Genomic DNA, 23138 nt, shown 5'->3' on the forward strand with positions numbered 1-23138 from the left:
CACTGATTACAGCGGCGTAAGGTTTTACCTCTGAGGAGCAGAGGGGGAGCACACGGGGATCCCCAGCGTGTGTAACTGCACACAACTCTGCTCTGGCACTTCACACACAGTCACTCCTCCCTTCTAGGTTTGCTCTTCCAGACCTCCTCAAATCAGCCCTCTCCTCCATTAGCCCTCTTCACACATCATGCCCATGAGACAGATCCTGTTGATCTGTCCCATCCCAGGACCAGAGCTGAGCAGCACTGACTCGACGGCACATCAGACAAAATGCACTTTGGGTTAATCAGGCTAATCCAGCACTTTGAATCCAGCCTGCTGTGGCATGGCCAAATGCAGCATCCATATTAGGCTCTACAGCAGACATGCTGTCGTTGGATTGAGGTTTCTGAGTCACGCTATTGAAGCCACACTCGTGGCAAAGCATTTTATTAATAACTTTTGTTGCAGAACTTTATCCCAACAGTCTAAAAATGGTACTACTCATAATTGCACTTAGATCTTGAGCATGGGGTTATTTTGTAGTTTATTTATGTCAAGTGGGTTTGGGTTTGGTTTTTTTTTTTGCCATTTTAAACTTTCTTCACTGTAAGCTGAAGGCTTGCTCCTGCCCTGCTTTAGTTGCTGGAATACAGCTCTGTTTACTGAAGCAGGTTTTTCCCAGATGGGCAGACCTGAGGGTTAGTTCTAGTTCAGGTCTAGGACAAGATGGCTAACAGAAGCCAGATAAGTGGAGACAGCAGGTCACAGACACAGCTGACCAGAGCAGAGACTCTACAGAACTCAAGACACGTTGGTTTGAGTATGGCTGGTGCTGAGGAGGCTGTAAGAAAGAAACAGCTTCTTGCAGCACAGCAGCAGCAGGCTGTGGGTGGCAAAGTCTGTGTAGCACCTTCCTGCACTAAACTTGGACCTAGTCTCTGGAAATCTCTCACATTCCCCTGGCAACGGATTCACTTTCCAAAACAAAATGAACTCAAACAGAATCATTTCCTGTGAATGAAGTCGGGATGGAACATAAAACCCAGGCGGGGAAATATAGATGTGTGACATATTTGAAGCAGCAGAGAGAATGATTTCATCCAGCATCCAGCTGACTGGTAAAGAGTCAGCCGCCCCGAGGAGAAAGCCATTAACACACAAACACATTTTATGCTGGCCAAGGTGAGAAAGGAAGGGCTGTAGGTACTGAGGTGACAGCTACTTTAGGATCAAAGGAGAAGGCTGAGAGGAAACAGTAAAACTAACTTCAGATCTGTGTGGGGGAGGCTGTGTGAACAGAGGGGGAAACTTAATTAAATGTGGCAAACAATGACTATATTTTCTGGGAAAGGAGCAGCAATGATTTCACTTCCAAGATACTACACCTGAGCAAACATTATCCAAAGCTGGCTTCAACTAGGACTTCACTGCCAGTATGGTAATGCAGATCTAACCTTGACTTTGAAGGCTAAGAAAAGTAACTGAGTGGGGAGACTTTAGTTTGCCAGTGGTGCTCAGTATTCCTTCCCTCTCCAGTGGAGTAGCTGGAATGGATAATTGCTGGGCGTGGCAGGAGATGTGGCTGTCTTATTCATGCCAATAATTTCTGACAAGACCTAAAAAAAGAGAAAGAAGGTGGCACCAGTGCTGAGGTGAGTGACCCAGAACTTCTGCCAGGTAAAATTCAGTAGCTAGTACAGCTCAGGGAGAACACAGGAGCATCAACAGCAGAGGGTGGCCTACAGGTCACCAGGTGTGGGCCTCATCATCTTGACAAGTGTCCTGCAAACCATCGAGCCAGGAAGAAACTAGCAGACTTCAGGGGATTTTTTGCACCCAGCTAGTTGCTGGGCTAGGAAGGCAGCAAGACACACTGTGCCCAAGCAAGCTCTACACCAGTGCAGAGAAAGGAATATAAGTACAAGAAAAGAATAGGTTGACTAGAATGCCACTGTTGACCTTGAGCATAAAGAAGACATCTTCACAGAGTGAAATCTAGGCTGATTTTCTAAGAATTAATACAGAAGCATAGCAAAAGCCAGGGAAGTTAAAATCCAGAAGTCTTTGGGGGAAAAAAAAAGAAAAAGAGATGTAGAATTATAGGCTAATTAATTCAATTTCAATTACAGGAAAAATTCTGGAATTAGTAATGAAAAAAGCTATTTGTAAGAAACTGGAATGTAATGGGATGAGTAACAACCAATAGTCTGGTCTTGACAAACCCATCTAATTTCCTTTTAAAACAAGCAGACAGACCTCACAGGCCAGTAAGGAGAAGCAGATGTCAGTATCTTGACTCGAGTGGGTCCTTTGACACTGTCTTGCATGAAATTCTCATAAACCAGCAAGGAATGTGTGGTCTATCTACTGCAGAGCAGACACAGCACTGGTACTCAGGAGGCTGGGAGCAGGACTTCACTCTCCACAGACAGGAACCTATTAAACAGAGATGTACAGGTCTCTCTCTGTCTCCAACTCCAGTCTGTTGGTGACTTGGACTGTGGACTAGAAGAAAGATGATTAAATTTGCAGAGTGCTCAAATCTGGAAGGATCTGCAGGGACATCAAAGACAGGATTAGATTTTTTTTAAAAAGCAAACAACAGCCTGACAAATTCAAGAAACCGTCAGGGGGAAAAAAATGAAAGGACGTAGTAGGAATCCATACGAGGGTCCAAACTGAGGAATAACTGACTGCACAAATATGGACATGGAACTACTGGAGCTGAGGTTTAATGCAGATTAAAACCTGAAGTGTTTGTCATCAGTGCCATGCTCTTGGAAAAAGAAAAAAGAAAAAAAAAAGTGGGCTAATTAAATACAATCCAGACAAAACCAGGAAGCATCATCAGAGTCTAGAGAACATGATCTGGGAGGAAAATCTGAAAGTTTTGGTAAAGTTTAGCCTTAAGAAAAGAAGAACTATAACAAGCACAGCAAGTCTTTAAGTTCAAGAAAGACTGCAACAAGGGGAGAAAGACACCAGTCACTTCTACCTGCCCAAAACAGAGAGGTTCAGTAATAATAACAGGCTTAAACTGCAGGAAGAAAGGTTCAAACTTGATGTCACAAAAATGTTAGGGCAAATAGATGGAGGCAATGCATAAAGTGTCCAGGCATGAAGCCTCCCTAAGGGGAGAGCTTCAAGAATGCTGGGTAGCTGTCAGCAATGACAGCGGTGTCCTGCCTCAGGGGTTTGGAGAGGGAGCAGAGGTTTAGGTTTAGTCTGCATCTCTCCTGGGGGAACTTGACTGAGGGGAAGGGTTGGGAAGGGTCCACTGTACATGGAAGGCCTTGTTAGGAGTATTTACTAGGACAGGAACGGAGGAATACTAGGATGTTTCTCCTTCTTCCTTCCTCAGTTTGCCCCCCAAAACTTCCTTTTCCCTCTGCACAGGACCTGTTTCCACTTACTCCCCTTTCAGTCTCTCGTCTGCAGCAGATGTCACTGAGCTTTCTGCACTTCTGCAGCTGCTGCTGAATGCTTGAGGATCAGGAGGTGTCCATCCAGACCAGCCTTGTCCTGGGAAGGTGAAGGGTGCAAGGCTAGATAGGAGACCACTGAAAAGCCTGGAGGTAGGGCTTGCTGCTCCCAGTGCCACTGGAGAGATGGGGTGAGGAAGCAGCTATGGCTGCTGTAGAAGGAAGCTCCCTGCAGCCAGCATCTCCTGTGGTGACAGGAATGGAGGGACAGGCCTGCAAGAGGTGACACACCAGTGCTTCGCCTTCATGGTCCGTGTCACCACTGGTGCCTGTCTCCTCTGGACTAAGCAAAGAGAATGATGGCAGGTCTGGCACCTGAGCACTGCCTGTGCTGCCTGTGCCTTAGGGCATGTTACACATCCCAGCGTGAGGGGCTTCCCCACTACAGCCAGGACAGCAGATGTCAAGGCCAACCTGCACCTCTAGCCTGATCTCAGCAAGGTTCCTACCCTGGCTACAGGGCAGCAGAGGATGACACTTTGGGACCTCTGAATTGTGCTTCTGTTATTTGGGATCAGAATACAATTGTTCCCCACTCACGTGACGGTATAAACTCAGCGTTTCAGCTGCTAAGTGCCCCCTGAATCACTTGGAACTGCATGTATCTGCTATACACTAGGACCTACAGCACACTCTTAAAAACCCCAACTCCAATAGTGAATTAAAAGCTAGTCCCTTAAATATTTAGCTTTAATAATGACTCTGATGATCAATAGAAAACTTGGAATAAGATTTTCAACTCATGCAAACTGGCTGATTTAGATTTTATTGAAAGTAACAGCGCCAGCACGTCAACAAAGCAACCTGGCCCTATGAGCTCACAAAATCCAATCTAAATCATTTACTTTCAAAGAAAGATTAGTTGTAAGTGTTTTCCTGGCCTTCTGAGTGTTCACAGATTATTTGTTCAATGGCAGTTTCATGTGCATTGCTTATTATTGCTAATAATAATTTTGCATTGCACTAGCAATTCATCAGAAATGCACTTGTTAGTACATCAGCATTCTCTTTCCTTGTGTGTTTTTACTGGCAAAACCCATCTCTGAGGGTTTTCATTCAGCTGAACATTGGTGATATACATAGAAGGACCAGGAGCTGCCATAAGAGCTGCTATGTGCAGCACACTATATTCCTTTGGGTCAAGTCCTCTCCTAGTGTCAATCAGCATTAAAAATAGAGCGAGGCACAGTGTTATCACAGATGTAGAAGACTTGTCAAATAATCTTCGTCCCACACTCCTGCCTTCCAGGCCATGTCCAGAGCACATGGCACAGCCCCTCCTGCTTCACCCTTGGCACCAGCACTGTACACTTTGCTACCACGTGGTTCATGAGCCTCGACTCCTGCCGAGTCCCCATCCCCTTGGCGAGGATGCCCTCCCTATGTGCCAGGACAAACAAGCACCTTCAGCCAAACCCCAGTGCAGCCAGGGAGAAGTGACAAATGTTTTCTTGGTGGCAGAAGCAGCCCCATTGTCAGAAATCAGAAGAATAATTTCCTGGTTACAGTAGCCTTCAGATACATTGATCCAACTTCAACCCACAAATAAAACAATGGGAGTGATATATTGGCTATTCTGTTTCGGTGACTGAGCACTCGAGAGCAGGAATTCAGCTCCCAGAGGCGCGACACAAGGACTTGAAGAGGTTGGCTGTATTTTCTTCCACTTAAAACTGGGAGAGGTGAATAGCTGGTGAAAGTGGGGAGGAGATTGATGGCTTTGGAAACTGCAAGGCCCTCTTGCTATGTGGGACAGCTTTGGTACAGAGAGTCAGCTTCAAGCCTGACCTTGCCCTCCCTGACCTGTCAGTAACCTCAACCCTGACCTTGGAAGGACCACCCTTCTCCTGGAGGAAGAACAATTTGGGGAATAGTGAGAAAATGTGAGTGGTGATCAGGTTAAGATTATTTTATTTTCCAGGAGAAGACAGGCTGTGAGGCATGCAGAAGCTTGGTGTCCTTCTCATGCTTTGGTATTCAAGGTACAGGAACCTTGTGGTGCTCATACAACATTAACTCCAAACATGGTCTATCTCATTACACTTCTGCATGGAGTGCCTTCCTGTCAGCTCTGCTGAATCCCCATCTTCATTGCATTTTGGATTCCATCACAACAATCAGACCACATCCCTGATGGAATTTGTTGAGTCTCTCCTTCTTCAAAAGTCATCAAGATTCAAACCAGGCTCTTTCCAGACCCAAATATTTCAGCAGCATGAGCCCCAAACCCATCTTGTAGCTCTCTGCTTCCCCCTGCAAGATCACCCCCTTCCCTTGGAGTTGCCTCCCCACTGCTTTCCCTTTCTCCTAACCAGCCATCTTTCACTGTCTTGTGTCTATAAAACACTCAGTACACACGGCAGCCGAGGGGGAGGGACCGAGGGGCTGGTGGAAGCCACTCAGATTTCACATTTATTTAAGAGCCGTGGCTGTGCTTGTTTGATTTATCTTCACACATACGTTTGACAGATATGGTCTCATAAAAACTCCACGGAGTAAAAACAGCAGAAAGGCCTGCAGCCATACTGCGTCAGCATTCCGTCTGGCTCCAGCGCTAAGCACAGATCAAGCTCACTGCAGCTGGCAGCACCCCTCACTTGGGAAACTTTTGAGTTTGCAAAGCCTGAAATGCAGAGTGCTCAAGTGTAGCTGGTCCTGAGTTTCCCAGGTGTCTGGGCAAAAAATGAAAAAGGTCATGATTTTCTCTTATCTTGAAAAGTCCCGCTGCATTTCACATAAATTGCTTTGTTCAAATAAACTTACATTTAGGTGGCTAATCTCATCCTTTCCCCAAATCCTGTGGGATACAACAGTGTTCAGAATATCTCAAGACAGTTATGGTTTTTATAGCATTTCCAAAAACACCTCTACCAAATTGCAGCAGTTAAGGAGTAAACTTGCTTCACCCTTACCTTGCAAGGGCCTTATAAGCTTGCTCTATTTGTATTACTCCCAACATTCCCTTAAAAAAATGAGGTCTTATTTAATGAGTCAGATTCATACTGTTGTGGTTCTGATAAATACGTTTTCATTGGAGCGGAATTGTAAAATTTGTGCACAAAGCAGCTACTATATAGTTTGGGTTATAGGCTCCAAAAAAGCACAGCCCACTTCAATATATGCATATTTCACAGTGCTTTTTTTAAAGGGGAGCACACCTGAAACTCTCATTCCCAGCATCAGGAGAGGCAAAGTGAAATAGCTGTCAATAAAGTCGCTGGCGTGCTAATGTTGCTCGAAGGTAGGACTCCAGCTGCATTCAGGTGGCTTTTTATTACGCGTATAAATAACAGCCCCGCCACGTCTGGGAGCTGGCAGCACGGTCTGCAAGAAGGAGCTCAGAGCTGAGAGTGAAAGGCCCTGTGTTCCAACCTGCTGCCGTGGTGGCCACTCCGTTTCTTTATACGTTACTCACACATATGAAATAACGTTCCTAATGCTTGTCACACAGAGATAAGACAGATCTTGCTCTGTTAACAAAAGCAAATGTGAAGGCCCATGTAACGGGCCCACAATTATCTTGGCTGGTTAAAACCACTGAATGAGTAGGAGAAATTGTGACTGCTTCTCTGTGGGCAGATATTTGTGGTCCTCTCTCTCATTAGGGATGATTTTTCTCAGCTATAGAAATGTCACCTTTTCTGGTTTAGATAGATAACTAAGGAGTATGCAACAAAGTTTTGGAAACCTCATGTTTTCCTGACTTGGGATAACCTGTTCTGGCTTATGGCTATCTCCTCTATCGCTGATCTCCTAGCTCTGATCCTCTTGGTGCCATATCCACCCAGTTTTCATGGTCACACTGAGCAGCGTCACCCCTTCACCATCCATACATGCAGCTCAGTGCCTGGTAGAGGGTTATTTTCCAAAGGTGAGGGCTTTCAGGCAGTGGTTCCCTCTCTCCTTCAGGACAGTTTTTCCCAGCTATGGAAATGCCATCTTTTCTGTTTTAAGCAAAAAACAAAGGAATTGCAGACACACTGCCTTCAGGACACACTCGCCAGCTCTCCTGTTTTCCAACAGCACTAGTCAAGGACCAGATACTGCTCATTGTGGCCTGGCTTTTTCACTCCCTCTTCCCCTGTTGCTGGCAGATGAAAAATGTAATTCACCTTCATTAGTAACTTCAGGGGACCCAGCCCCAGGGCCAACTTCAGACTTCTCTCTGGAGTCTGAACCATTTGAAGAGACATCATTGGTGGACAATGTATTAATTATAGCGCTTATTGTTGTACACATTGTTACACAGACATGCCACACACCTTGGGCAGTGTCTGGGCTTGGACACTTATCATAGAACCATAGAATTGTTAAGGTTAGAAAACACCTCTAGGATCATGGAATCCATCCATTAACCCAGCACCACCATGTTCACCATTAAACCATGTCCCCAAGTGCCACATCCACAGGGTTTTTGAACACTTCCAGGGACGGTGACTCTGCCCCTTCCCTCGGCAGCCCATTCCAGGGCTAGACAACCCTTTCAGTGAAGAAATTTTTCATCATATCCAATCTAAACCTCTCCTGGTGATTTCCTCTTGTCCTGTTACTTGTTACCTGGGAGAAGAGACTAACCCCCACCTGGCTACAGCCTCCTTTCTGGTAGTTGTAGAGTGTGATAAGGTCCTCCCTGAGCCTCCTCTTGTCCAGGCTAAACACCCCCAGCTCCCTCAGCTGCTCCTCATAAGAACTGTGCTCCAGGCCCCTGTGACAAACCAACAGCGAAGACCTGTGGTCTGACATGATTCCTTTCAGAAACAGGCCAGCCTCGGCCAGAGGCAGGGCAAGACAAGCTCCCTCAGAAGGCTGCAGGCAACATGGAAAGGCAGGTCCCTGGAGTGCACAAAATGAAATTACCATGTGTGAGACCCGGCTATCCCAAGAGGGGTACCATATCTCCTGCATATAAATGCAGGAAAGGAGGGCACCCTCACACTGGTGGCATAGCCACCAACATGCAGCATTTCTATCCCTTCTTTTTTATTGTGTGTAGTTACAGAGCCACAAGGAAGGTACTAACAAGCAGTCAAGGAATTCAGTTGCTGGTTCGCTATGCAGGACTTGGGAGCTGGAGGGCGAAAGTGATGCATGGAAATTAAGTTAATTTTAAACCGCAGGCAAGAGAAGAGACTTGCTAGCAGTTACTTAAGAGAAGCTGCTGACTGTTTAAATACCATTAAGAAGATTAATGTCAGCCCGCAGAACCACTGAAAAATTAAGGCTGAAAGGGACCTTGAAAGGTCAGACCAGTCCATTCCACTAACCCAAGCAGGATCACCTAAACCTCGGACATCCCTGACAGATGTTGCTTAACTTCATCTTAAAGTTCTCCACTCCCTAGGCAGTCTATTCTTTATTATCCCTGTCATTAGAAAGTTTTTCCTAACATCTAAATTGAGCCTTTCCTGCTGTTACTTAAGCCTTCTTTCTTTTTTTTTTTTTCTCCTCTCCTCCATCACAGAGAAGGAGCAATTATTATGCCTTTTAATGTGCTTAAATCTTCAGTTCTCTCCTCCTTTGGGTTAGAGAATTTCAGTTCTTTCAGGCTTCCCTGGTAGGTAATGGTTTCTCCATTTCCGTTTGTTCTCCCTGCTCTCTGCTGGGCTGGATCCAATTACGCCACATCTCCCCTTAACTTATTTTCTATCACCTCAACACCATGACATAGCTGACTTGCATTCAGCTTTTGATCCCTTTTATGAAGAATTGCTACTTAACCCATCACTCCCTCCTCTGTACTCTGGGAGTTCATATTATTGCTCACGTGTATGACCTTCCACTTCTCTGTATTCAACTGCCTCCTGTTTCTTCCAGACCATTTCCCCAGTTTGCCCACACAGCTTTTAAATCTAATCCTGCCCAACATTGCATCTATGGTTTTATTTCATGTGTCAAATGAAAGTCCTTATGTTTGTCCTTTATAATAAAACAAAGCAAAACAATTAAGCCAAACTGGATCAAATGTAGGGTGAAACCCCACTCAAAGCCAGCTTTAACCTGGACAAGAAGGTGCTGGCAGCGGTGCCCTGCATGAGGTTGTTCAAGTAGGTTTGTTCCAAGTGACCTCAGCCACTCCTCATAAGGCTTCCCCTCCAGACCGTTCACCATCCTCGTGGCCCTCCTTTGGAAGTGTTCAAGGCCAGCCTGGACGGGGCTTGGAGCAACCTGGTCTAGTGGAACGTGTCCCTGCCCACGGCAGAGGGTTGGAATGAGATGTTCTTTAAGGTCCTTTCCAACCCAAGCCATTTTGTGATTCCACCAGAGCGTGTTTCCCCAGCTGGTTTCAAGCAGCAAACGCCAAACTACTCTGACAGCCACACGATGTTACTGCAGCCAGGCCTCTCCCGCCTCTCCCCTCCACCTCAAACCCCCTTTTTGTGTTGCTGTGTCTCTGTCCCAGCTGTCTCTGACCCACGCGCCCTCACCTTCCCCCTCACCCTCGCCTTCCCACTGGGGAGTCCTGGCCGTCACCCAGGCCCTGTCTGCCAGTGGGATCTTCCCCGGCTTGGGGAAGTGCCACGGGACGGACAAAATTAAATAAAAATAAACGAGGACGGTAAAATCTCTGTTATTTTTGAGGTCAATCGCTGCTATCTTTGAGATAATCCCCACCGCGCCTCCCCGGCTCTGGGCGGCGCGGCCCGCGGCTGCCCCCAGGCGGACAGGAGGTGTCCCGGCTCAGCCGGGGTGCAGAAGGCCCAGATGGCACTCGGGCACAGGGGACAGAGGTGTTACTGTCACCGTCCCGCGGCCACTGCAACCAGTGCCGTGGAGAGGAATGACGGGAACAGGGGTTATCCCAGCAGCATGCTACATCAGGGATGGACAGGGATAGCACAAACTCCCCCACCGCTTTGCCTGTCTGTTCTGCAAGTGAGGGCATTTCATCACCCCTGTCATGGTCCCAAGGCAGGGAAAGGGAAAGGCAGTGAAACAAGCCCCTGTGACCCCGCAGCAGATGCGCAAGAGACAGAACCTAGAACTACCTTTGCTCCGCAGGTGAACTGAAGTCTACCTTAGTGCCATACAGACACCTTCTCTCCCTGCTGCTGCACCCCAGCTCTGAGCAGCATTTTGGCCTTACACATTACTCCAAGCAGGCTGATCTTAGCTCATTTCTGGCTCTCTCTAAACTACCGCACTCAGCAAGCATCCCAGAGCGCCTCACGCCCCTGGCCCCACACTGTGCCCATCCTGCCAGCAAGCACACCTGTGGCTTGGCTGCCATTCCCTGCAGCCTGCAAGGAGCCCACCTGCCTGATAAGGATGTGCTTCCCAGAAGCACCAGCAATTGGCACATGGAGAAGAGGACCTGGACAGGCAGGCTGCACCCCTCCTAATTGACTGAAGGAAGAGGAACACTTGAACTTGCTCCAAAAGGAAGCACAAGCTCCAGCTTCCCCACATTCATTTACTTGCAGAGCTTGCCCAAACCTGCAAGTAGGCACGAGCTTGCAGACAGGCAGCTGGGAGGAAACAGAGTCAGGCCAGTGCAAGTCAGCTGGAGATATTGACCCTCGTGGCAGTTTGGATGCAGACCTTGGGCTCAGCTTGAACATGTTTTTCTTCCCCTTCTCCTCTACCTAGAACTGGCCTTCCCAGCCATTATCTTCTTCAGCATGACTCATTCCAGCTACAGGTCCATTGTATCCTTCAACACTGTCTATCCAGGCCCTGCAAAAATTGCCAAGGCAAACTCCATCAGGCCCCACATCCCTTCCCATTAAGGCAAGTGCTAGGGATCAATAAATATACTATCAAGTATCTCTTTTTGTTTTAAACACACAAAAAAAATCCATGAAATGTTGCAATAGTCCAGTTTATTCCAGGGCAAATGCTTAAGGCCAAGACAATGAGCAAGAATCTCTCAAGAACAACCCTGTGCCCCTCAGCTGATGACAGCATTGAGATATAATAGGTATATCTGTGAGATGCACAGAAAGCTCTGGTGACAAAGCACGATATTGCACAGACAAAAACCAAAACAAGCTTCCTAAACCAAATCTGCTTCCTGATGCAAGCAGACAGAGCAGCCATCACTACATGCATCAAAGCAGTGAGCTTCAACACTGAGTTATGAGGAAGGAGTGTTTGCAATCTGCATGGTGATGTGATTGCATAACTGAGAACTCCACTTTCCAAGCCTCTCAGAAATGGGGGTTTTGGTTTGAAGTTTCTCTCTGCTCAGTACATTAAATGAAGTCTGCTCAGCAATGAATGCAAACAGTGCCACAGAACAATGACAACTGCAGGTGCAAAGAAAGAAATGCCAAAGGCGTGATAGTGCTTCAACATTTATTTTTCCCAAGACACATAAAAAGAATAAAACAGTTCTAAAACCCACAAAGCTTTAGAATACTTCACAATACAGAAATACTAACTGTGCTTCCTGCTTAGACTAACCAGCAGGGAGGTCTTTTATTCAGGCCTTTATGTCAGTAGGTGCATAAAGCTGTTTCATTTATTTCAGGTACATAACAAGTGACAGGAGAAATGTATGGTAGAATCGTTCCAGTTTGGTTCAAGTCCAGGAAATTCTCCTGAGAGGGATGCTGTGCTGTTGACTGGAAGCCATATTCAACAGATATTGCTCACACCGTGTACAGATGTCTGCAGTCAGCCAGTCTGCCATGGCCCCTGTGTAACAGCACAGCGGCTGTGCTAGGCAACGGGGCTCCAAAACAACGGGTACACTGGAGGGGGAGAGGGAACAACAAAAGCAGGAAAGCTGACCCAGGATTCTGTTAGAGGGCATGGTGCTCTTCCACCCTTCTCCCAGGCTGCTAAGTGATTTAGCCAAATGCACAGGTTCAAAAGAGCCATCAGCACCACTTAGGAAGGCTAAAAAGCACCAGAACAGCTTCCCTTACTGACACCTTCTCTCTATTGACAGTGTGTCAGCCAAAGGGCTAATGGATATCTGTGTCTGGTCCAAGGTTATGGCTGCATCCTCGTGCAGTAGGACATTTTTTGGCCATCCTGCAGTGTGACAGTAATGCAGTCTCTCAGGCCTCTTCTGCAGCATTTGCATTACAACACAGACCAAACTACTGCCTGCCCCATGCAGTCAACTTCAGTAATGAACACTGCTCCTGATTTTCGGCAACTGAAGTACAAGCCTTAGAACCAGAAACTGCTGTGTCTTTATTCTGGCTACATTAAAGAATGGCTTCAGAAGACCAAAAAGAAGGTATTGCTTCCCCCAGTAGAAAATTTTACTGCTTTGGAAAGAAGAGAACATAAAGAAGAGATAATGTATGTTTTCAGTCTTATATGCATGTTGTCTGTCTTTTTCACCCAGAATTGTCGAAAGCTCTTTTTGGAATAATTCGTTTTCTGGGGACAAAAGGAAAGGGTCTGTATGTGTGTGGAGGGACCAAGAAACCATGTGTGGCATCACTCTTCAGTCAGTTATACCTGAGCCACAACTGGGACATTTCATGCCTAGGTAGAAAGTGGCTACTTCTGGGTTGTAGTGACAGACCTCCAGCTGTGGGGGATAGAATGTGATGGGGTCTGGAAATCCTCATACTATGAAGGTATTGCAAGGAGCCTTCTATGTCTGCATTAATATAGACACTTCTAAATCCATGTCACAAGCCTGTTAGTTAAAAAGGAAAACGCATTTCAGAGCAGCTACACTTCCTCCCTTTTGGTCATCTAAAATCCACAATACTTCCAGAGAACTGTAGCCTAGGTAGAGCAGTGGCTAAAACCAGAACATTCAGCAGACCAGCCCAATACTACATACTGCTGTCTGCATGTTTGTAGCTTTGCATAAGTAACTGGTGACATCTTTCAAAGCAAAAACAGAACAACCCCGTCCCAACTTACCCAAAATACTGCCAGTGTTCTATTTCATGTAGCAACTCGGAGCTCTTCTGCTCTTGAGTAGCTGGGTCCTCCTCTCTGGAGAGTCTCAAAAATTTTAGGAACTGAAGTGGGAGATGTACACATGTTCTGAAGGGCATTGACATCTAGAATCACAACACAAGTCACCTGAGTTCTCAGGGAAACACATCCTCCTCCTTAGCAAGACAATTTGCATGCCATGCAATTGATTTATTGGTGCACTTAAAAGGTAGACATTAATGCAGTGAACTTTCTGACCCTTGTATAAATAGAGCACAGTGTAATCCCAACCACTTTACACAGGATGAAAGAAAGAAGAACCAGAGTTGTTTTAGCTGAGTATGACAAGAGATATCTGTGTCACCCTGGCTACTTTTACACCTCATACTATTCCCTCTTCTATTTTCTTAGAAACTAGCTAGAGGGTAGATTTGAGGTATCAGTGGGATGAAGGAAAGCTTCTGAGGACTAGGTGAGGAGGAGGGAAAGCAGAAAATGTAAAAATCCCATATGCTGTTGTAAAGACTAGACTTGCCTTAACGCAGCAGTCACAGCAGACAACCCTGAAAGAAAAAAGTCTCCAGCATCATCATTTGAGTAAAGCTCAGCAGATACCAATATTGCAGCTACAGGTGACATTCCCAAGTAAGTCTGAACTCATGATTGTGGCAGAATCACTTGATGGCAAAGTGAGCAAGCTGAGAAGTCCCCTATTCAGATTGCCAGCCTTCCTATTTCTGGTAGTTTAAATCATCTGAAATGTGTCAACATCCATAGCTTCAAGACTTTATCTGCAAATGCTCATTACACTTCACCCAGCACTACCACCAGACAGTTACTCAATTTCCAGTGGTTGTTTACTTGCTGCTTATAATCAATTCAGTGCTTCACAACCCCTTCAAATAGATTTAAGTGAGCCTTAATGAGCCTGAAGTTCCTCTCTCACTCTCCCGTGAACAGAAAGCCTCTGACAAGTAAGTGGATACAAGTAGGCTCAAGTCCTTCCCCAGTCACAAGGTCTGGAGTTCTCTTTTTCAGTCCTCAACAGAAGATTCTGGTGTAGACCCTCCCCCAGAACCTGTTCAAGCCCTTGGCTGAAGTTATATCAAACCTTTAGAGCAAAATGCAGAGGTTGATCTCAGAGAAATTAATTTAATACTGGCACAGGAAATTTGCTATTGCTGACTTAATACTAAGAGTTAAAACTGAGATACTACTTCAGAGACAAGACTTTCCACATCCTCCCCAGCTGTAGACACTTCAGCCTGGCTTGTGCAGTAAGGCAAAGCTGAAGGGTTCAGCAACCCGTTCCTATCCAGTAGTACAACCAATGAATACTGAAAATTCTCAGCACTGTTCTTTCACTCTTTTCTCTCTCCTCGTTTTTTTCTTTTATATCAGCTCACCTGCTGCAGAGGTAACAGTTGTAAGGCCACTTAAGAAACATCTGCTTATGGCAGCTGAAACAGATCTGTGGAAAGGAAAGTTATTTGTGAATGCAAATGGGAAATATCTTTGTACCAACAGGATCCACTGCCTGCCAAAGAGCAAGCACATAAACCTTCTAAAGGCTTTATATTCATATACAATAACAGAGGTCCAATAAATGATAGCAAAGACACAGGAATTAAAAGCTAAAAAGGCAAAAAAATTCTTACTTGTAGGCCAGTGTTTTTATAATGCAGAGGTTTGGGGCAGCTGCCAGACAACAGGAGTTTAAAAAAAGGCTCTTGAGCAAACAATAGCTGTATTGTGCAAGAGTGTAACAGTAGCTAGTTAAGAGAGAGAAGAGAGACATTCTTTGAGGTAGACTGCAGCAATCCCAAAGAGATTAAATCAGGGCAAATTTGAATTCAATCCTGAAGCAAAAAATGAGTCATAAGGAAGCTGATGAGTTGCCTGGACTTTCTAAAAAAGAGCACATTCATACACAGCTGGCAGTCAAAGTGATATTATCTTGAGAAGTAGAACTTGAGAAAGCTGAAAAAACAGCAGGGGGTAAGAAAGCCATTTTAGAATAGTCATACAGCAGGCAAGTTAAAGCAGGGTCAGTGAGGTGAGAAGAAAACAAGGATTCAGTCTCAGGAGCGTCAGATAGCTTGTGGAAGTAGCATAGCTCTGCTAGTAGAGCCTTTGACTCTTGTCCATACTGCTAAATAAATGAGGGCAAGAAAATGACCCAAAAGCCAAGAAGCACAGGCTTCCTCACATCTGTGTTGCAAAGGGCCTGTACTCAGGACATCTGCTCTGGAGGGGTGGTTGCAACACCCCCTCTCTAAAGGAGACTCAGGGGATAAGCCAGGAGTCAAGAAACATGAACAGCCAACAGTCCTGAGCTACAGCTCCTTCCCTGTGCCCCTCATCTTCTTAGCCTTCATGTCCAATTGCCAAGGTGGTTTGAGTCAGCACAACTCGGGTGTGGGAGCCTGAGTCAAAAGCCTTCGTTTCACTGTTTAGCAGTACCAAATCCCAACTATTTACTTCGGGATTTCAGAGCTGACCAATGGTCTTGGCAGTCAGCTCTCCTCACATGGAAATCAGACAAGAAGCAACAAGCAAATGTTGGGCTACTTTCTAGGCAATTTACACAGTTTAAAATGGATTAGAAGCCATCACTGCATAAATACTAAAAAATTTTTCCAGCCTAGGGCCAAACTCAGATCAGCTGTTATGAATAGGATAAGTTGAGACAGAGGGCACCTCTGCAGTTCATCACTGAGGGCCATGAAACCTGCCAGCTTTTGAAAAGGCAAGGGCAGCACAAAGAAAAGGAGAAGAAACATACCTTTGCTCTTGGAAAGACACCATCACTACCTCCTTGGAAGAGGCCTTGCCCTTCCAGCACCATCATTGCATATCTGGTTCCAATCAGCTCAACAATGGTTGGTGATGGCCACTTGGTAGGAAAGGGACAGTCCTATTGAAAGACAGAAGTTAAACATCAGATCAAGTTGAAGAAAGCAGCTGTTTGGGGAGGTCACCTTAAAACTGGGTCCCAAAGGATCAGGAGCATTTTTCTCCGAAAACCTATTTTGCTTGTGATGGGGACTATCAGGTGACTCTTTGACAATACTAGCAGAAAAACTACTACAGGGATGTGAGTGGTTGCTGCAGTTTTCAAGCAGATTCCTTTGAGACATTTTACCTTTTGGAACAGGCCACAGAACAGATGCCACCTTGGCCCCTCCTGGATACAAGAGGTGTCAGAGAGCTCAGAGACTTACCAAGGTTGGGCAAGGAGGGATGCAGAAGGAAAGAAAGAGACAAGAGCACAGCACACTTTGTCAGGGCAGAATAGGGTGAGACCATAATTCAGAGGGTTGCACAGAAGCACACAGACCCCAGCATTTCACCCACAACCATCATTCAGAGCCTGATAACTTCAGTTCTACATACATTATACATTTAAAAGTCACCAATGCTGTGCTATCCACATTTTGTTACCTATTCCCCTTTACTGCAGCTTACAAGATCCTTGTGAGCATATCAGAGTCTAGAGAGAATGAAGGGACATGGAGAAAGCAGGACAGTCCCACTTTCAATTACATTCTGCTTGAGGAAGCCTTGATGGACACTTTCAAGTAATGCCATGGTATTTTTCTCTTCTTGTATGAGAAAACTTTATTTCATATCATTCAAAGTGGGAAGCCACCACAAGGACACTACAGCATCCAGTCTTCTCTTAAGCTGTCTCCAAGGAGAGAATAATATACATACTTCAGATACAATATGTCCCAAGACAAAAACCACAGAGCATGCTTACTGCTTGCATGAGGATCAAGGTGCAAGTCATTATCAGAGGTGTCAGACCAGGGTTGCTTGCTGACATGTTGGACTTACAAATTCCTTGCTTTGAAGGCCTCTCTCTAAAGATCTGGACCTTCCTCCGTAAGGAGGCAGCTTCTGTTGGCCAGTGCTCAGGAAACACTTCAGTTTAATGTCTCCTGGTGTGGGTGCACTCATGGGAGGACACATAAAATTTGCAGCGAAACCTGGATGGGAAGAGAGAGTTTTAGGGTGCAGAAAACCAACTGTCAGTTTCTAAGTATTCACCCTGAAAGCTTAACACTCAAGAGCACTACACTGCCTTCTGAAGGTAGCAAGGCTTACACCTCTCCCCCTCCAACCCATCTGCTCAGATCACAAAAAAAGCAGAGGTTACAGTAATTATGCTTGTCAGTAGGCACTGATGAGGCGTCATTAGCACCATTTAGCTTCATAAAATGAAGTGCTGCACTTTCTACTTGAATATTCAAAACACTCATTTAGCTTTTACTGCAAATTCCAGTCAGGCCTTTGGGGACATGCAATCATTGTTTTGAAGCTGCAGGAGCTACACAAGCTTCAGTCAACTGCTGAGAAATTATTTTCTAAGGGCACCTCCCCAGACTTTATTTAGTGTTGGATCTTCTCCTGCAAAGTATCTTCAGGTGATCAGAGAAGTGGACATTGAGCCCAGCCCAAGGCTTTGGGAGCCCATCAGACCACTGGCTGTACTTTGTGACCTGGTTTAGAGGCGCAGCCAGAAGTGCACTGACCTGTGCTGAAACAGGATACTCCTGGTGGCCTGGTGGAGGGAAGGCAGGCACTGGCAGGCAGCTTGGGAGTGGTTTCCTGTAGACCAGAGGACAGGATGTTCATAATCTGCATATAAGAGACACCAAGGCCACTTCCTTAGAACTACTGATGCCTAACAAAATCCAGGATGCCCACAACGGATCAGAAATGTTCAAGGCTCAGCCAAAAGTGGAGCAGAGAGAAAAATCAATGGAGTACATTTAGGAACTTTCTACTTCCTCTTGGAATATCAAGTTAATTTCCCTTGCACTCCACAACTAGAAAGTTCCAGCCAAGTTAGTGAAGTTTCAAATTCACCTGTTGTCTCTCTTGCCCAAGTCCAATAGTGGATACTAGTACCAGAGTTCTATCTGTTCAGGAACCAACTTTGCAACAGCCTCCCTATGCAATCCACGGAATACACTGGAACCATTTTCTTGGCTCCTGTTCACATGTAGCAACACTGGAGAACAGTTCAAGAGACTGTGACTAACCCAACCCATTAACTCAACTCAAGCCCCATGCTTTATCGCAACAGCATTGTTTCTACCTTGTCTAGACAAGCAGAAAACAAATTTGATTATATTATATATATTGAATATATTATATTATATATGAAAGTCCTTCTAGTTCAGCAGTAATACATCAACCACAGGGCTCTCAAATGCTGAATATTCCTACAAGTAGCACAGACTGGGGCAAATATAGCTAAGATTTTCTGCTTTTATTAATTCATATCTGTTTTCCTCAGTTAGGCAACTGCATTTCAAGCAGAAATATTTACAGAAAACAGATTCCTGTTTATATGCCAGAGCATCTGTGCTAGACATGATGTGTTAGGGCTTAAGTTCTGTTCCACAGAATTTCGGAATATGCTCAGACTGAATCCCAGAACCAAGCAGTCAAGCTTTTCATGACAGAGCCAAGAGTTAAAGAACCCAAAGACTGTGTATCATGGTTTACTGAAGAATGGTGCTCCCAAAATAACTACACAGACAGATGAGTGGGAATTCACCCATCAAGTTGCTTCCTGAAAATAAATCATTACATTTTCCTTCCATGAGCTCACATAACACATGAAATCAAAATACCTCAATACATCTAGCATCAAATGCCTCACTGTGAGGTAAGAGTGGGAATATTCTGGCCCATATTGGTCAGACTCCCATGCTATTAAAACTTCTGCAGGATCTAGTTTTCAGAGACCAGAGCAGACCTCAGTTCTGTAGAATCATAGAATATCCTGAGTTGGGACCCACAAGGATCACCAAAGTTCAACTCCTGCCCCTGCACAAGACCACCCCAAGAGTCACACCATGTGCCTGAGAGCATTGTTCAAATGCCTCTCGAGCTCTGTCAGGCTTGGTGCTGTGACCACTTCTCTGGGAAGCCTGCTCCTGCAGGTGAAAAACCTTTTCCTCATAACTAACTTAAACCTTCCCTGACTCAGCTTCAGGCCATTCCCTTGCATGCTGTCACTGGTCAGAGAGAGAGATCAGTACCTATATGCTTCAGTCATGCCACAAACAGAGGTGTCTGAATATAACATGAGCTTCTGTAGAGGAAACTGACTTCAGTGAACCCAGAAGTACCACATTTTTTCACATTTGAGACAAGATTTCCTATATTAGGATTTGTTCCTGACCTTCCAGGTTATGTATGTGCTTGCAGCTCAATTCCTGAAGTACCCATGCTTCTCCATAGTCCTTTCACCTAAAGCCTTACCTGAGCTCCTGGTCCCAGCTGCTGTGTTGTAGTGTTGGCAATTTTAAACTCAGTACTGGCATCTTGGAGATGGAAGAAACTGTCACTTGGAGAGTTCAAGGCAGTATTTGATGCCACAAGCATTTCTGCAGGGGAGAGGGAGAACAAAAAACCCCATACTCACAGACTAAATGACACACTGAGCTGGGACGAAGATGACAAATTTGATACCCACCCATTGGAATTTGAGATTTAACCAGACTTTGTCCTGATAGTTACATAATCTTTTAGTCTTAGGTGATGGTCAAAATCCTAAGTAATCTCACTTAGTGGACAGACAAATTTGAACATCCATTTAAAAAAAGCACAAGTTGAAATATCTTTTGAGTCTTAATAAGACACAAACAGATTTTTTAGAAATAACTCTTCTTATGCCATACCATCTCTATCACACCAAATTTGTATATTCCTCCCTGCCCCTTACATTACAAATGTTATTGAAAAGATAAGGGCTTTCATTTCCAAGGCCATCTGTTATTTTTAGCCAATGCTGACGTCACTTTCTTGCTTGCTAAGTCACTCTATGGCAGTGCTTTCAGTATAGTACCTTTGGAGCTGCTCCCCTTTTCCTGTGCTGCTGCTGCTGACCGAAGCTTCGGTGGTTGTTTTATTTCTGCCATGAGCTGTTTGTGCCAGCTGGGCTCCTGGGGCACACACTGTTTCAGCTTCACCTTCAACATCTACAGGCAAAGCATAGGACCACAAAGAGCCATTGGACAGAGAAAGGAGACCAGTGGTGACAGAACAACTGCATCAGCAATGGCTCTGTTTTGCAAGTGCTTGTCACCCAAGAGGGCACTGGGCCCTGCACATGAGACACCCTTCAGCACTATGCATAGTAGAGCACTATAGCGACTCAAATTTGAAATTGAGAGCTCCAGGAGTTCTTTGAAGACCACAAAATGTTCCAAATTAAAGTAGCAGTGGAAGAAGTAGGAAGATTGATCATCTTTCTTCTATGAAGATGTCAATTCCCATTTTCCTAGTGCCATGTTTGGCAGGAGGGTCTATTCAAAAGTTAAGCATGGTTAATATAACCCCCTCCCAAATACAAATCAGTAGCTAAGGTATTAGCTTTATATTCCTTCAAAACATCCTGTCAGCTCCAGAATTAACTTGTTTTGCTATCATCAGATTCAGCACCAGGTCACCTACTGGCTTTAGATGAGGCTTGGGAGCAGCTACATCAACTTTGGGGGCCCTGTGTTTTTGCTTGATGGTCACCTGAAAGAGCAGAAGTGATGCTTAAGAAATAGTTCTTTCTCTACTCCTTGTACACCCTGCCATTCAGCAGCACAGCAAATGATGCAAGTAAGGATTTGGGAACAAGGGAGGTAGGGAAGGCATTAAAAAACAAAACAAAAAACCCCAAAACAAACAAAAACCCCCCACCTCAAAACGAAAAAAACCCCCAAACAAACACAAAACCCCCACAAAACAAACAAACAAAAAAAAACCCTAAACAAAACAAAGAGTCAGCAAGTGTAGAATAATGGAGTTTCCTTACATGGGTTTTTGGTAGGGTAAGATTTGCCGATGGCAAACCAGAGGCAATCGGAAGTACTGCACAGCCCTTAGAGGCTTGCACAAGGAGCATAAAGCCTTCTAGCCCCAGCAGCTCATGAACTGCTCTGAGAAGCTGCTGGAAAACCCTCATGCTCACACACTAATGCCAGGAGTGATCCTGACAACCACCATGGTCACACCATATTCACCAGTAAAAGCTCGGCTCCAGGGAGGAGAGCAATGGAACGGGTTAACAAGACTAACAAGAACAGTAGCAGCAGGCAGCTGTATGCATAAGCCAGAGTCCCAGAGACTGGCTTACAGCCCTACATAAACTAGGAACAATAGCAAGATAGAATTGCAGGGCAGATATTCATGTGAAGCATCAAGTCCTGTGCTTGCATAGGGGAGAACTGGCAAAAAAGTCAATTGCACATGCATGTCTTTAGCTGCCTTGTTCACTTATTCCTATTTTGAGGCCATGCCATTTACTTTCACTTGTGTGTACAACTTCAGAACACGTGGGAGTGCAGGTAGAACAACACTACAGCTTCCCACACTAGCTGTGCTTTCATTCATTTGCAAATTAGACCACTCTTTGCTAGACAAGCTTTAAAATAGCTTTGCAGATGGGGAAATCCTAGTTTAAGAGCCTTCACAAAGACCTGAGCAGTAGCACTCTGCTTTCTTTCAGTATTTCTGACTACTACTCTTCAAACATGTTTGTGCTTCTCGTGGACCAAAGAAAAAAGTTACCAAAAAGGAAAAAAAGGAAAGGGAAAAAAAAAAACAACACAAAAACAAACCCCAAGACCCAGATCATCCTGCCACCTTGAGTTACAGTTCTGTACTGCACAGTGAATTGATACACAGTACATTGCAAGGAATACAAGTTAGTTATGATGCACTGTCTCCTTTCCAATACTATTAATTTACATATCCATCAATAGATAATCTCCAAACACATGACATAGCCTTACCTGGAGGCAGAGTCAAGCCAAGCAAGAGCTGGGATTTTATAGAGGTGCATGGTTTAGCTGAAGCTTTTAAACCTGCTACACTCTAGCAGCACCAACACAGAGGAGAAAAAAGCTGATGCCTAGTGCAGTATGCAAAGTTTTCACTTTTTGTAATACCGCTCTTTATTACAAGAAGAGTTGTGTCTCATCTGCTGCCAAGACGTCTGTTTGCAAAGCATGCCAATGCCACAAGGCCTTGTGCCAATGTTTTAGATCTGCTCATCATTCCCAGCTCAAGCTGCAGCAAGCAAAGAGCATCCCAAGCCTTTAGAGACACCCCAGACATTTTTGTACCTGGTCATCTTCACCAACCAAGTGGTGAAGCTGGAAGTCCCTACCCCTCCCCGAGAGAGGCTCAACATCTTTTACCCTGACTAAACTCCTGCAGTAGTTGAGTGCACTGCCCAGAGGCCTCTGCCTGAGGCTGAGCAGAGAACTGTCTCAAAAGGGCTTTTGCACCTGCATACACACCACAGTATCTGGGAAGACGTGGCAACAAGTAAAAGATGCCAGGCACAGCTCAGCTCAAGGAGCCTGGAAGGACACAAGTGTCCAAGGTGGAAAGCACAAGCAAGCAAGAGTCTATTCCATGGAATTGTTGTGTACCTTTGAGAAAGACAAGCCTTTGGAGAAGAGGTCTCAACACATACTGCTCAGAAATTAAGTAGAGCAGATGTTTCCAAAGTTGTCTGCTGACTCCAGTCACTCACCTTCCGCAGGGTGTACCTCTTGTGCTGAATGTCATCCAAAAGTAGCTCGTAGGGAGAGCGAATGCGTTCTTTTGGAGACACACAACGCTGCGGTCGCACAGCGGCCTTGCGCAGCCTCACGCCAGTCTGCAGCTCACAGATGACACCAGGCCACAGGGATGCCTTGGAGAAACCAGCAAGGGCCAAGTCAGTAGCTGGCTAGAACTTTCAGAGCAGCATCCCCTCCCTCCATGTAACAGGGCACACTTAACAGCTGAAGTCATTCA

At 45.3% G+C, this 23138-nt stretch overlaps 1 protein-coding gene across 6 annotated transcripts in view; it reads right to left on the bottom strand.

The window, feature by feature from the left end:
• LOC103614031 (protein spire homolog 1-like) overlaps window positions 1-23138 on the bottom strand; it is a 31313-nt gene that overhangs the window by 1338 nt on the left and 6837 nt on the right. For 3 of the 6 annotated variants that reach the window (XM_017731952.1, XM_017731951.1, XM_017731950.1), the window contains 11 exons: window positions 22873-23034; window positions 20793-20861; window positions 20185-20317; window positions 19599-19723; window positions 17855-17930; window positions 17157-17308; window positions 16102-16233; window positions 14723-14787; window positions 13852-13879; window positions 13299-13441; window positions 11266-12157 (listed from right to left, as the gene is read on the bottom strand). In XM_017731952.1, coding sequence (XP_017587441.1) covers window positions 11986-12157; window positions 13299-13441; window positions 13852-13879; window positions 14723-14787; window positions 16102-16233; window positions 17157-17308; window positions 17855-17930; window positions 19599-19723; window positions 20185-20317; window positions 20793-20861; window positions 22873-23034 — 1257 coding nt within the window. In that variant the 3' untranslated portion in view covers window positions 11266-11985. Of the gene's footprint in view, window positions 1-11265; window positions 12158-13298; window positions 13880-14722; window positions 14788-16101; window positions 16234-17156; window positions 17309-17854; window positions 17931-19598; window positions 19724-20184; window positions 20318-20792; window positions 20862-22872; window positions 23035-23138 lie in introns of those variants that run through there. The other 3 variants (XM_017731953.1, XM_017731954.1, XM_017731956.1) reach the window with 3 other exon arrangements.

The sequence above is a fragment of the Corvus brachyrhynchos genome, unplaced genomic scaffold (genome assembly GCF_000691975.1).
Source record: "Corvus brachyrhynchos isolate BGI_N302 unplaced genomic scaffold, ASM69197v1 scaffold3, whole genome shotgun sequence".
In the NCBI taxonomy this organism is placed as follows: Eukaryota; Metazoa; Chordata; class Aves; order Passeriformes; family Corvidae; genus Corvus; species Corvus brachyrhynchos.